This window comes from Sander vitreus, chromosome 22, assembly GCF_031162955.1.
Source record: "Sander vitreus isolate 19-12246 chromosome 22, sanVit1, whole genome shotgun sequence".
In the NCBI taxonomy this organism is placed as follows: Eukaryota; Metazoa; Chordata; class Actinopteri; order Perciformes; family Percidae; genus Sander; species Sander vitreus.
In genome coordinates, this window is record NC_135876.1 from 13,197,377 (window position 1) to 13,212,836 (window position 15,460).

Below are 15,460 nucleotides of genomic sequence, written 5' to 3' on the forward strand. Positions count from 1 at the left end.
CTAATTCCTACTAGTAATAAATCATTCATTCTATCTAAATTAGACAATTCAAACTTTCCCATTCTTCTATATTCATGATGTAAGAAAATGATACAATAATGACTTAATATTTAATATATTAAAACTGGAAGTAGCAAGAGGAAAATAAATGACAGTATTATTATGGTATTAAGTAGCAGGAGGACACATAATGTAAACTGAAATAAAAAAAGGTAAGTAAAACTGCAAAGCCAATCATGAATTATTAATGTATTCATTAATGTGAATACATTAATGAATACATTAATAATTCATGATTTATTCAGCATTTAAAAACAAAATAATGAAAAAGTGTTATCACTGTGGTAAATATATTTTTGAACTGCAACATCTTCTGTATAGACAAAATATCACTAAATAAATTCTGGTGGTCTGATATAATGTTTAATTGAAATATTAAAAAGCAAAATCATATTAGGCCTCTGCAATGATTCAAAACGTGTTCCAGAAATACTGCAGGTTCAGTATTCTCTACTGAAATGCTTGTTGACTTTGGAAACAGTCACATAGACAACTAAACTGGTAAGAACAAACTGCTTCTGTTCCTTCATCCATACAAATTTCATCTTCATCTGACCATCTGAGTCCTGATAGTGGATCAGGCAGTGCTCACCATCATAGTCATAGGAGACGGGGGTCTTCTCCAGCTCCATGGAAACAGGAGAGGTGACACACCAGAAGGGTTTCTTGAATTCATCCAGTAGAGTCAGACTCATGATGCAGCAATTCTGGCAAAAAGTTGACAGATAATCAAATGTCAAGACCTCTTTTCTGCGTGGACAATCATCATTGTGTTTTCAGTGGGGTTCCATTAAGTAAATGATGTACTGTATACTTCTTAAAAATCTTTATCTTCTGTTGTCAAAAGTCATGATCAAATGAGAGATAGCAACTGTATTCTCCTTAGGCTGAAGACAAGAGGGAATGCTTCTAAACTTAACTTTTTAATAGATATGTGAGCATTACAATAAAACTAGCATGTGGTAATCTCTTTTTAATTTGCACTTTTACCACTTTCTTTCTTCCTATAACACAGTGAAACCGTGTGCAAGTAGCCACCAGCAAATGCTGTACCTCCACTGTGCCCTGCAGGGCCTCACACCTCCAGGGAAGGGTAATGCTGCCAGATAGAGGTGTGTGCCTCGATAAGATTGTCCTGCTAATGGCAGTCAGCTGGATTAGGCCGTCGGAGATCTGAGCTGGTCAAAGACAACAACACACGGCAAGTAAGTCTTTACACTATAATAATTAGCACTTTATTGTTAGGTCAATTGATTTGTTAAAAGTCCCATATTATGCTCATTTTCAGGTTCATAATTGTATTTTTGGTTTCTACTAGAACACGTTTACATGCTTTAATGTTCAAAAAACTCATACTGTCTGTGTAAATATACCTGTATTAAAACTCTGTCTGAGATGCTCTGTTTTATCACCTGTCTCTTGAAGCCCTTCTTCCGAAAAAGCCCAGACTGCTCTGATTGGTCAGTGTTTCCGGGTCTTTCACATTTGTACTCTATGCCTCTGCACTATAGCGGCACTATCTACCTAATATATAGTAAAGTTGTGACATCACAACCATACAAAAGTCCTGACGGCTCGTTTAAAGACATCCTTGCTTAACATTGGCTGTGTGCCTTTCTTGAGTGTTTTGGTATTTTTACAGTATTTATATAGCACCTCGACCTGCTTTATAATAAAAAAGACATGGAAATTTCACTTTTTACAATATGGGACCTTTAAGGCTAAAGATGCTTCAAAGTAAAAAGTGTTGTCATTTCAAAAACATGGTAATCACATGAGATGATGTTACCTCGATTTCAATCTATGAGCAATAAAATAATCTTCAAATACAAGTCATTTCTTGGTGAACATAGCTAATAATATTGTTTTAACATGTCAAACATGCCACATGCCCGTACTATACAGGGTAGCACACTATTTAGTAGAGGTGCACGATTCAGAAAATGTCACAATTCGATATCAATTTTTAGGCTCACGATTCGATTCAAAATCGATTTTCGATTAAAAAAAACAATTCACAGTATGTAAATGTAGTTACTTTTCCCATGTGTGTGTATATATATATATATACACACACACACACACACACACACACTGTCTCTAAAAGTTACCGTACATGTGAATAACACCTCTTATTAAAAAGACTAGAGTTTTTAAATGACCCTCACAATACAGTAGACATACAGTGACTTAATTAATATGAGCATGAATAATTTACTTCTCTGGCAGAAGAGCTTGGAAAAGCTTTGGGACATGATATTGCATACAGTGCCGTGGAGAACAATGTGTAGTTGGTAACCATGGAGACCGTATTCAGGGTCTATGTCATCAAAAGGGGGTTTGATGATTGGCATCACATAGGGGCTGGAGGAAGAAAAGAAAAAAAGGTAGACAAAACTAAAACGGTTAGTGAGTGAAGAGAACAGTCGAGAGGGGTGTTACTTCTGTGGACTGTAACCGTGATGTGCTACAACATTGTATTCCCACATGAAACCAGGAGAGGGGGCTATGTCCACACTATACTCAAGTCCAACACACAATAGGTGTGGCAGTATCAAGAATCCTGTGTAGTCCTGCTGATACGTTGTCTCTCCTCTCAGATGGTCGATGAATCACCTTCAAGACTATACAGCAACTCTAGTACTAAATATCACAACTTTGATTTGTTTATTTTTTAGATGCATGGAAAATGTTAACACTGGATGGTTTGGCCCAACAAAGTTCCTAACATTTGTGGCTTGTGGACCTATAAATTAATGGCTACTTGGGACCAATCATCACAGGGATTTAAGAGGCCTAAGGCTTGACAGTATACAGTATATGACAAGAAAGACAGCAAAATCTGAAAAAATGTAGACATTTTTGTTTAACATTTTAATCTGTTATTCCTCAATTTTTTTTATTCCTTTTAGTAGCCCTAAACCCTGTATTGGCAACCACTGATCTAGCCCATTGGTTTTTAATGACTCAATTAAATTTGAACTAAACACTACAAAAACAAATTCTAAAATGTATTACCCTAAAATGAATTACCCTCTCTCGGTTTAAAGCTCTGCTAATGATTAAATTGAACTGCTTGCAATAACAAAAATAACTGGTGTAACTGGTCCTGACGCGTATAAAAATGTGGTACAGTTACATTATCCACTGTGATGATGCTATACAGGTGCCAGTGATGCTGACGCTTCAAGTCTCACCCTGCTGTGTATCGTAGATGGGTCCCATCATGGGCATCAAATGAATGGCATCCTTTGAATCTGAGCCCTAACCATCTGATGGTGATACACTGCATGCCATGTAAGCATGTGAATAAAAAGACTGTTCCTGTTCAAGTGCAGCCTACCAAACAGCAGATCCCAGGATGCTTCTTTCCACCAGCCTGTGGAAGTGGAGGGTGAACATGACAAAGGCAATGGAACACCGGTCCTGCAAAGAGAGCCATTACTTAAATTCTCATAATTTTAAGTTAAAAGGTGTATTTTTTCAGCTACTACAAACAAATAAATACATTTAAAAAAAAATAGCAGGCAAAGTAATTACCTTCCAGACTCCGATGATGATACCAGGTTGTAGCAGTTTCAGTTCAACCAGTTTGTCGTGGCCAATGACCTGCGCGCTTTTAGTTAGATCCCGCACGTCTAACTTCGCCATGAGGGACCTAAAGCCAGGTCTGACAGAGCAAGCAAAAAAAAGTAGGTTTCACTGAGAGAAAAGAGGAAACAGAGAGTGTAGAGATGCTGTCTTACGCCTTCAAGCCGGGGCAGTCGAGGGCTACCCTCCTCACACCGTGGAGTTGAAGGGAGGAAATCTGCCGGTAGTCGGGCAAGCAGCCTCCTCCACTCCAGCACAGTGTCACAGAAGTCTCGCAGAACTCAGACCAACTTGGCTCATATGTGCCCTCATGCCCGGACTTATCAGAGATGGTCAGCTCCCAGGTGACGTTGATGCTTCTAGAATAAGATAACACAATGCAGAATTAGAGCAAAGAGATGTGACAGATATTCTGCAGTAAAAGCATGTACAATTGTTTATATGCAGTGTAGTATAGTTGGAGAAACTAATTGAAAACAGAAATGAAAAGGCGTCTTACTTTGTAAAGTGGGAAATAACTCACTTTATATTCCCTAATAGACACATGGAGATACCAGTGAATTGCAATTGCTGAGCAAAAATCAATCTTCACAAATGTATTTGAAGTCAACACAATGCAAATAATTGGGCAGTGTTGACTCTTGCTCTTTAAATTAGGCAAACTATGAGTTTAATGGTGATAAGGTATCTTTTGATAGCAGTGGGGAGTAGTATGACTCTAGTTAAGCTATTTTTACTAATGAAATGATATGCGACAAATGAAAAGAAACCACAGCTGTTGTGATAAATTGCTTGATCCAATTCTGTCTAAACTGTGATTCAGATCTGCCCCTACTGGGATGCAGCCGGTGTCTCGCTGAGGCACCATCCAATATCAATTAAGTGGAGGAACAAAGCTAAAAACTGGAGCAGCCCAGGGGCCCCCAGATGACCCAGGGGATTTTGCTTAGCATTGTCTGTGTGTGTGTGTGATGTCTTGTGAAATGATTATTACCAAGGTAAATCGCATGTTCCTCAGTGTCTCTAACAGACAAAACTCCCCACAGGGAATAGTCTGAGATGATGGGAGGCGGGAGGAAGGGGAAGATGTGTGCGGATAAATGTGTGGGTGGGTGTTGTGGATGGGAAGTTGGGGGGGCTAAGTAATTTATTTCAACAATTCAGACAGCCTCTGCAAAGAACACAATTATTTCTACTTCCCCTCTGTACCACAGCGACTGCCGCAGAACTCAAAATTGAGTGCTGCACAGCCTCTAATCAGAGGTTATAAAAACACAGCAGAAACCGCGGTGGAGGCGATGAGGGAGCTTTCCCCTGTGTGCAGGCATCCCCCTGAGCAGGCATCTCGCTCAGACAGAGACCTCCTTTCTCACCTTTAATAAGAAAGTGTCATTATGTGCGATATGAAAAACAAACCACACTTTGTTTTTGATAGCCAGCAGCTTGAACTGTCCTCTGATCTCTACCCTTGAACTTTCTTGACAGCGAGGGTAGATCTCCAAAGTTTTACTGCTTGCAAACCACAAACAGGGCAGGGGTTCCCATAATGCCTCACAGAGCTGCTTTCAATTGTGATAGCAGCTGGACATACCACACAGATGGTAGATTATGGCATTGGTATATAAAGCATGATCCACACTCCTCATTTTAGCTGAAATAAAGTAAAGCAGCAAACTGTAAAATATGAAACTAATTGACACAAGGATTCCTAGAGAAATATTGAGATCTTTTTTCTCACCTCAGTAGCTTAGGGATTGAAATGCTTGAAAATACATGGTAAAAAAATTAGCTTAACTCACAAATAGCACTGCCATGCCATGCTACTCAAGTGTCTGGTAAGTGAAATCAAGTGCATGGTACATTTAGCAAATCATACACCTCAGGTACTTTATTATAAGTTTTTGCCTCTCTCTGTCTCTTACCTGAGGACATTCTCTGTTTGATTAGGCAGTCCAGTATAGCGGCTGATGAGTCCAAGACGTCTTAAACCATAGTCCATGTCACATTTGGCTACAGTCTTGAAGTGCAGCCACTTCCAGTCGCCCGCATCCCGATCATGCACCGCCACTGTGGCTATCTTCAGCAGCATCTCGTCCCGCATCTCATCTATGCGCTTAGGTTTCTGCCTTTTATTCTTGCCCAACTCTGCTATGTATATCTTGTTCCACAGAGCACTGCATTGATGGTATAGAAAGGTGAGATGTTAATAGACAAATTCAATTATGTGAAATAAGTGTGATATGCTAATTTGTTACAGGTCTGCTATTCTTTTCGCACATGTTCTTGAATGCATATACTGTATATTCTTCTGTTATTTGTGTGTTGGTTGAGAAAAATGATGCACTCTGATAAAGGTTTCCTTTCCTGTTAGAGTGCTACTCATAGGTGGAAGGTCTTACTAAAGGTACAGTTTAGGTTTCATGGAAGGTAATATATGATTTTACAAGCCATAAAAGCAAATATTCACAGCACAAATTACAACCTGTCAGGACTGACCCTTTAGTACTGACCTAACATTAGTATCTGTACTATCATTACTCCTGCTAGTTTTAGAGAATCACTACTAGTTTTGGTACTGCCAATAGCAAACATTACAGTATTTTGGAGTGAAACAAGGTTAGACGTCACTAGGTGTGACTCAGAATAGTCGAATATCTGATGCTTCGAGTGAAAGAGCCTGATTTAACTGCAAATCTCACAGTCAAATCTTCGCAAAGCCGTTCTGAAATCAGGATCATGCCATTTTGGCTATATGGGGGTGCTCATTGTCTGATTTTACATATAACTACCTGTTTTCTCCCAATTAAGTTAATATACAGCCTATAATGACATATAATAACATATAATGCTGTAAATAAAAATTTGATAAGAAAGACACTTTTAAACAAATCTTTTTAAAGTGCAGAAAAAATAAATTGTGTTCAATGACAGATTTAAGTTTCACTTTTCATGATCCGTGACCGATGGAGGAACATCTTAGCGGCAGGGATTTAAAGGCCCAGTGTGTAATGTGTTTAGTTGTTCATTATCAAAATCTGTGTTGCCCGTTCACAAACTTGTCCTTTTTCATGAATATTTACCACCACCATCAATTTCAAAATACCTTTTGGCTCGAAATTTTACATTTGCATTCGCATGAACTGGGGTAGACTCTCCATATTCATGTGCCATCTTGAAATACGTTAGCCGGTAAGGGACATACAGGACATACTGCTCCGCCTTTTGCGTTTTCGCTGTCATGTGATAAACTCACAGGTGCTGCTAATGCTGCTAATGGGTATCGTAGCTTCCCGCCCCGGCAAGTTTGAAGAAGGAAACATGGAGGACCACACGTATTCAAAATCAAAATTTCAGGAACAGAAGTGTTCTTCTTCACCCAGAAAAAGAAAAAGGATATTGAAAAGAGCAAGAGACCGGCTTTTTGAAGCGTGAAGGCTACCGTAGCTGTAATACGTACTGTGAACTGCGTGGTGTAAGAGAGTTGATTGCAATTTATGATCTCAACGCTAGATGGGTGAAATTCCTACACATTGGACCTTTAAATCTTTAACTGAAAATGTCTGGGAAAAGAAAACCTAACGTATAGGTGCATTTTGAAAAGGTAAAAGCTGATCCCAAAAAAATAAAATAAGTTGTGTTGTCCAAAAAAAACCTGCGTGAATGAGTCTCTCACATAATAGCTTAACGCTGAGAATACAGAGCTGAAAGTGCTTGTTAACATTCATAACTGTAGTGGATGAACATATTATTGTAACACTGATCGCTGGAATGACCACTGTGCAATTGTGCCACGGCCAAATACATGAGCACAGCTGTGATCCAGTGCGCCGCCTACAGCATGATCCGTCCGTCCCAATGAAATCTTAAAATCCAGTTCATAAAGTAACTTTCTTTGCATTCATTTGATTCCCAATCAAGATACACTGGTAAGAATTGCTTTTGATTGTTAATATGTACTTGTTGTGAAATGCAAAATAATAGAATTTATCGTGATTAAAAAAAATTAATCGTTTGACAGCCCTAAAAAAAAATATACAATTTGACGTAAATTTGGACTGTTATTATCACCATATCTGTGCATAAAACGTTGGAAAAGATAGAGCAGATAATAGATAAAAAACACTCAAAAAGCTTAAAGACAAAACGTGTTAAAAATTCCAACTACAATCATTAGATCTGCGAAAAGTCTTTCAGTTTGTTTGATGCTTTTTTTCAACGTTTTTGGCACTTTTTTGCGGCCAAAAACGGCTCGGGTGCTGCACCTAAGACTTATAATGGTACTGTGTATGTTGCATTAACAATACTTACTTATCATTAGCAAGCTGATTGAAGATCTTATTGACGTGGCTGATGCTGAAAAGAGCGGAGGCATCCAGGTATGACAGAATCTTGAACAGGATCTCAGATGGCAGTCTACGGAGAAAAAAAAAAAAAAAAGGTAATTAGACATCCCTACAAGGAAGTGACACCAGTGTTTTAATGCCACCTTTTGTTCAGCATGCGGTTCTTTAGAGGCACTGGTGTATGAGACAAATGTGCTCTCGACAGGCTACTTGGCAATCGTACACTTCTGGCAATGAAATGGAATGACCCGTGTTGGTGCTCTGATTCAGTAGATTTGGTATAAAATAAACAACATTAACTTCAGGATTCAGGTTTTTGTAAAATGCTCTTACAAGATTTTAATATGAAAATATGCCTAACTCAAAAAAACAACAGAAGAGGGTGTTACATTCTTAAAAGACACCCAGTACATCCACCACATCTGCTCAGATAAAAGTGTGGCATCAGAAAAAGACGTGAAGAAGTGATGAATTATAGTGTGAGTGAGATCCATTCTCAAGTCACCAATGTTAGATCTTTTATCTTTCTTGGTATGAGTATGTTTGGGTATTGAAAAATGCTGAAAAAAAAGTTGTGGAAAGATGTTCTCCTTATGAGCTGTTATTTAAAAATATTGATCTGGTATGTCTGGTTGCACCTGTCCTGATAATGATGCCAATGCCATCCAATTTTAGTCTCTTGAGTAAGTAATATATCTGTGTTCAAATTACCTGCCTGGTATTGACCACTGACATTTCACTGCATATCAAGCAGCAACCAGATGAAACAACTTCTGGAATGAGACACCGAATAAATAAATCCGATTCAAATCACCCAAATAGTTAACCTCTCATTGATATTTTGAGCCAACATATACAGAGATAATGATTAGAGTAGTTTTTGGAAAAGATGGCCAGTATAGTTGATGACAAGCAACACAAGTCAAAAATTACAGTAGCCTATGTCCACAATCCAAAATTGGTAGTAAATATTGTATTTTTATACTGTCTGTATGTTTTATAATATCCACATTATTCATGCTGAATGAACTAGAACTCTAACGAGTAGTCCATTAGGCCTCATCGATTAGGGGATCAACATAAAATTAATCGGTTTTGATAATTTACCATAAGTTTAATTCAAATAATGCAACAATATAAAACATTCTCCGTTCCAGCTTCTCAAATGTGAGGATTTGCTTTTTTGTTTTACTGTGAAAGGCATCTTTCACTTTTTCCTGATGTTTTGTAGAATGAATCGTAAATGATTAACTAAATTAGTGGCTGCCCTCATCTGAACTAGGCTATATTTACAATAATGTGCCATTTTATTTTTTTTCAGGGTAAGTAAGTCAAGTGTTTGCATTGCTTTAGATGAAATGTTCCAAGCAAACTGTGAACAATTGCAAAAAGGAGAGATTCATCTGTGCACAGAGGGCTTTCAAAAATAATATAGCCTATATAAAATAACAGTATTACTTTCGGTGTAAAACAGTAACCTTGCTAAATATGAACATGTACCTGCTTTAACTGCATTACACCCTTGTTGTTTGACACAATCACAAAGACAGTTAGTGAGGAATTGTATGCTAACGTTACTGTCTGACCTGTATTTCATTTAGCCTACTGCCTAACGTTACATTTAACGGGGAAAGAATCAGATTGTTTAATTTTGTAGTAAAGGGTCTACCTGTATGGATTTTTGCTGTGCTTGTATTATGTATTGCTTTAAACGCGGTCTATAAATCATTTTACAATACAGAGCAATAAGCCTTGACTAGCTAGTTGCCACAGGTTCTGAACACTGCCTGGCTGAAGTGTTGAATGTCACGCAGGTGAAAATATGAGCATGCTCTGATAGATTACCTTTCCATAAAGTTCAGAGTGGACGCTGTTGATGATTTGTCAGCTCTTTTGAACGTCCTCACTGCCCGCACTCTGGAAGTAACTGCTTTTGGTGCCGCCATTTGTTTTACTGGTCTTGACCCCTTTGAGTCAGAAACGAGATCATTTCTATAGGTAACGTTAGTTGAGGCCATGTTGCCATTTGTTTAAAGCGCTTGCCACGCGCGGAGTATGACGTTATGATGCTAAATGAACAACCGTTACTATGTAAACTCCGTAAGTTAGTTTAAAAGTCTCTTCTCCTTTTTGTAGCCACTTCTATGTGAAATAATAACTGTGATAGCGATATATTTCTAAACTGTCGGTCCGCGTCCAGTTGCCATGGTGACGTCCGGTCAATCTCCTTCCACGTGCAGATACAAATTTTCCGGTGGGAAGTGGCGACATCTGCCTTCAAAATAAAAGCGGATAAACTGTTAATTTGAGCTTGACGGACTACGGTAATATGTTAATGCACAGGCTGTGATTTGAATTAATTTTTATTTTAAAAGAGATTTCATTCAAATAATGTTGGGCGTTGTTTGTCGATTGTCATTCAATATCTAGGTCTGATTTCTGCAGGATTGCTGTGGTTTGAAAGATTTTTAACCAAATAAAAGGGACTCACAAGACTCTAAACAAATGTGGGGCCCTGTAGAAAGGCATTTTCTATGGGCCCCCCCTCCCCGCATCTACAGCTATTTATTCTAGCATCTTTTTGGGCCCTCCTCACATGCGGACCCTGGGTACTCCGTCCCCTTCCCCCCTCCAGTCCGACTCCCCAGGTCACTCGAACCTGAGTGAATTTCAGTTTCTAGTATGTGTCAATCTCATAAATTCATTATTTATCATTTATCATTTTCCTTGATGCAACTTTATTTAGACCATCCCTGCCTTGTAAACACCCACACCTTTAAAACGTCTCAGCCCCAATTCATAATGCAGGCTGTTTTAAATTTGTAGCCTCATAGCCTAAGGTGAAATAGCTTTTATGACTAAATCAGAGTTATTTTCTCTGACTTGACAAAATTCCTCCAGAGCCACAGAAGGCATTTACAGTTCTAACAGGCTGAATATTAACAAAAACTAAATACTCCATTAGGCTACACGTCCTGCATTCAATATTCAAGACCCTGGATTTGGACAACCCTTTCGGTAAAGTACAAGTACCTCAGAATTGTACTTAAGAACAGAATATGCATACATGTAAGCCTGAGCATGAGCTGCAAATCACCTCCAGCTAGAAAACTGCTGCATTTCTTTGTCCTAACAACGTTTGTCTTTTGCCCTTATGTTTTTTGGCAGCCTAGATAAGTAATTGTGTCACAATGCATTCTGGTAAATAAAGATTAGGGCTGTCAATCGATAAAAAAATGTAATCTAATTAATTACATACTCACATAAGTAACGGTGCCTGAACCGATACTTTTTAAGAAAGTAAAAAAAGAAAAGAAAAAAAAAGGGTACTAAACAACAGTCGGTGACATTAAAGAACGGCTTGTTTATTGCTAAGGCCATATGGTCAAAATTAAATGATTTAATAATAATGTATAACAATAACTTATTTCACTAGTAAATTGCTGTTAAACGACAAAAACAACAACCAGATAAGAAAAGGACATTTACAATAACTTCAAATGCACCACGACACTGTAGTTTACCAGTTTCATTGAACGCACCGGCTGTGTCGTTTCTCCGACTGCAGCTGCAGATTGTTACATCCCGGTGTTGAATCCTCTACAGTAAAACACAGTCAAACTTTACACCGTTTAGCGTTAGCTGTCAGCATTGTAACCGTGTTTAATCTAGCTACTAGCTAGCGGTAGGCTAACGTTAGCTGCTGTCGAGTGTAGTGTTAACTAGCGTCACATGCAGCGGGGTTTCTGTTTCCTGTATCGTCTGTTTCAGAGCAGCAGAGAGAAGCGCAGACATATCAGTGGCACCAGATTTTCGTCTGTATGCAAACGTCAATATGGAATGGATTAATCTGCGTTAATTTTTTTTAACGCGTTATTTTTTCTCAGATTAATTAATCGAAATTAACGCGTTATTTTGACAGCCCTAATAAAGATATCAAAATATGAATTAAAAATTATTCAATGATTGTCATCATCATCCTGTTGCAACAGAACAGTGTAACGCCTGGTTTCCAAAATACTCACCAAAAGAGATACTTTTGATTATTTTTAAGGAGACATCATGCTCATTTTCGGGTTTCTACTAGAACACGTTTACGTGCTTTAATGTCAACTCTGTATTGTTTAAAGACGTCATTTTCCTCATACTCTCTGTCTGAATATACCTGTATTCACCCTCTGTCTGAAATGCTCAGTTTTAGCACCTGTCTCTCAAGCCATAGGTGGAGATACTCAGATGGGGGGGCAGTATATTCCAAACAGAAAGCATGTGTTTATAGGAATGGGACCAAACATCTGAATGGCTTGTTTTTGTTATTTAATCTAGACAGCCCACAACAAACGTTTTCATTATATGTTCTCTTTAACCTAGATAACAAAACTTCAGTTTCACATGATTTGAATACATTGTTGAGTTAGATATATGGACACACATACATTGCATTGACTTACTGTGATTGCCTGCAGACATAACCATAACCACAATGTGCCAAACCCTAAGTATAAGGGTAAGTAAGTATAACCTGCTAAAATGTGATGGTTTACCTTGAGGGAACTTTCTTATTGTCCCCAAATGAAACCAATTTTGGTTTATACAATTTGATCACACACACACACACACACACACACACACACACACACAACTGTAAGTTCCAGCAGGCACAGCACAGTCTGCCATAACCTCTCTGGGTAAGCAATATAACTCCTCATCAGAGTGTTAGCCCAGCGCTAGCAGGGGAGTAACAGGCAAGATTGATGTTATTTATCTCCTCACACATGCTTAGATAGAGGTCACATCTTACTGATGTAAGACCAGAGAGGCATAAGAAAATTCACTCAGAGGTTTCTTTCAGGGGTGCAGTGAGAGAGAGAAAGCTCTGAACTGAATGAATGTGTCTGACAGACTGACCTCATTTCAGATATGGAGATGCAGATACATTTATAGCTGCACACAAACAGATGGACAGGCAGGCAGATGGACGGACACATATTTGTTATAAAGTGGGCCTTTTAAACTTTGTGAAGCATATGATGGCATGAGCACTCAGGGTGGACCTTTTAGGATGTTAATGCATAATATTCGTAACAGAAGTATTAAGGATAGGACAAACTGTAATAGATGGACTTCATTTTGACAGCGAGATCACTAACAAATGGTTTCATTTCTGTTAAGCAATACCAAATCTAAATCATTAGATGAATTATGTTAATACAAATACTGTAGTTTGTCCAAAAACAACAAAAAACAGACTGAAGTCCTTTTCTTTGCAAAAGCAGATGGCTCGCTTTAAGACCCATCCCATAATCGACCTCCCTGTTCCTGGAAGCCAGTAGGCTCTGCTAGCTGTCAGGGAAAATAACCATAACACTGATCTCAGTCTAGCCGATCAGCTTGCCTGATGGAAGCGAAGTCCCTTTTAGGGCAACAGCAGCCCCTGGTACGGCAGTACCATGTAGGCCACATCCCTTTCCCTTGCATGTCCCCCGTACTTGACATTTGATGTTTTCTGTAGCTGTGTGTCCTTCTGAAGGCCTGGGGTCAGCTGTGGCTCTTGGATACCTGATGTCACCCTTCTGCATGGTTTGTCAGTTAACTCTGACAGTGCAATGTTTGTCAAGTGGGGCTGAGAAAAGGGGGAAGAATCACGATGATTAAGTCTAAAATAATGTCTTCTCTGTGTATAGCAAGTTGTGGATCATTATATGAGGACGTTGCATTTATGGAAGCTTCATATTCTGTATTTGTGTCAACGCTTTTAATGCTTATTCATAGTGACATTCTTAAGTAAAATATTCAATTTTGTCCTCTCAGACTATCCATTTGCTTGCATGCATTCAAAATACTGCTTTAATGAATTATGTTGAAGGAAATGCAGACTTTTCCTCCCACTATTTACTTGAGCCGATGAAGACAGTCTATACAGTGCCTTCTCTTGCAGATGTGAGTGCCATCATGCATAATGCAGCCAGTTAGCATATCTTCACAAGGGAAAATGACAGCTGATTAAAGGTCTAACGTGAGGGTTCACCACTTATGAAGCCCACTCTCAGACTCTTCAGAGGTGTGGAGCACTGATAGGGCCCCTCTACAGGGCTCTTCAAAAGATGATGACATGTCATGGATTGAAAAGAAAGGCCAAGGGTGGTACAGAGAGGCGCAGGACATTCTCTGTGAAGTGGGCTTTTATCAAGTGTCACCTTCTTTCAACTTGCTTATGCGGTGTTTGTTAAACGTGACGTGCATGCAAAATTATTTTCTAATATGCGAGAACACACCAAGCAATAAAACATGCAAGCCAGATACCACACACGTTTGGTATTTTAATCAATGTTTAGCTTTGATTTCACTGATAAGCATTCTGCAGAAGTCAAATCCGCCACTGGATGGCGCAAGAGTATCTTTATTGGACTCAGGCAAACGCTTGTTTAAGTCTCAAATTAGTAACATATACATGCATGCTGAATGTACCATGCAACAGCAAGTTTATCCGCTGCAATCCCCTTCATTCCGGATTAATCAGGGAGAGACATGAGAAACCCACAGCATATAAACAACAGACATTAAGAGCAAGTGATCTCTGTCGTCCCGAGGGGCCCTTGAGCTCACAACATCGAACTGATTACTATGTAAACAAAGCTATTAGTCCACGCATGTGCTCTTAATCGCGGGATACTTCTGAGAAGTCTTGTTGCAGTGGCTACACACAGAATGGGCGTGAGGTGTCCCTCGAAAGGGAGCCCAGAGACTCTTGCTTTTTCAGCAGCAGCGATCTGAGCGCTCAGTTCACAGTCTGCGAGAGACATACCATACCATACCAGTGGGATGGATTGCACAGGTAGGTCGTGATTTACCTTTTCGCAACACAAATAGCTGCAAAGTGCTTGTTTCACCATAATTACCAATTAGAACGAGGATAGAAGATAACTGTAACATAATTTCCCTTGCACATTAATGTGTTACAACGTGTTGTGGCGCACAGTTATAGGAAACAATCCACAATAGCAAAAATAGTTGGTTTGAAAATTTGTATTAATATCTACAACGCCATTTTTAGATTGTGGTATTTATTGACAGCGACTGCCTTCATTTTACGCACGATGGCAATTTTACGCACACAGAATATACTTAAGCTTAATGACTAAACTATATGAAATTGTTTTCCTACTGCTGTATGATATGAACATTCTTATTTTGTCTCTTTAATCATCAGGATTTACAACAACAGTTGTCTGAACACTCTCTCAAAATCAACTAAGACGCCGAGGAGGGAGGGGAGTCTCAGCCGGAGAGAGTCTGAGTGCGTCTGTGAGTCAGAGGGTGTTTGGTAGAGTAAGGGAGCATCATAGATAGAGGAAGAGAGAGAGGGTAAGAGAAAGGAGTTAAGTCTGGACCAGGTGATCGAGTACTAACAAACCTCCAAGGGGCTGCCGGGTTGTATCAGTGTCCACGGGATCAGCGATCCGACC

At 39.0% G+C, this 15,460-nt stretch overlaps 1 protein-coding gene across 1 annotated transcript; it reads right to left on the reverse strand.

Annotated features, from left to right (window-relative positions):
* Nucleotides 1-500: 500 nt before the first annotated feature.
* Nucleotides 501-10,012, reverse strand: fbxo15 (F-box protein 15). The gene is made up of 9 exons (XM_078281246.1): nucleotides 9,840-10,012; nucleotides 7,960-8,064; nucleotides 5,574-5,825; nucleotides 3,807-4,010; nucleotides 3,601-3,730; nucleotides 3,404-3,486; nucleotides 2,279-2,424; nucleotides 1,114-1,238; nucleotides 501-767 (listed from the first exon to the last, which is right to left on the reverse strand). Exons 1-9 carry the CDS (start codon nucleotides 10,010-10,012, stop codon nucleotides 501-503), a joined length of 1,485 nt encoding a protein of 494 aa, XP_078137372.1.
* Nucleotides 10,013-15,460: the final 5,448 nt, after the last annotated feature.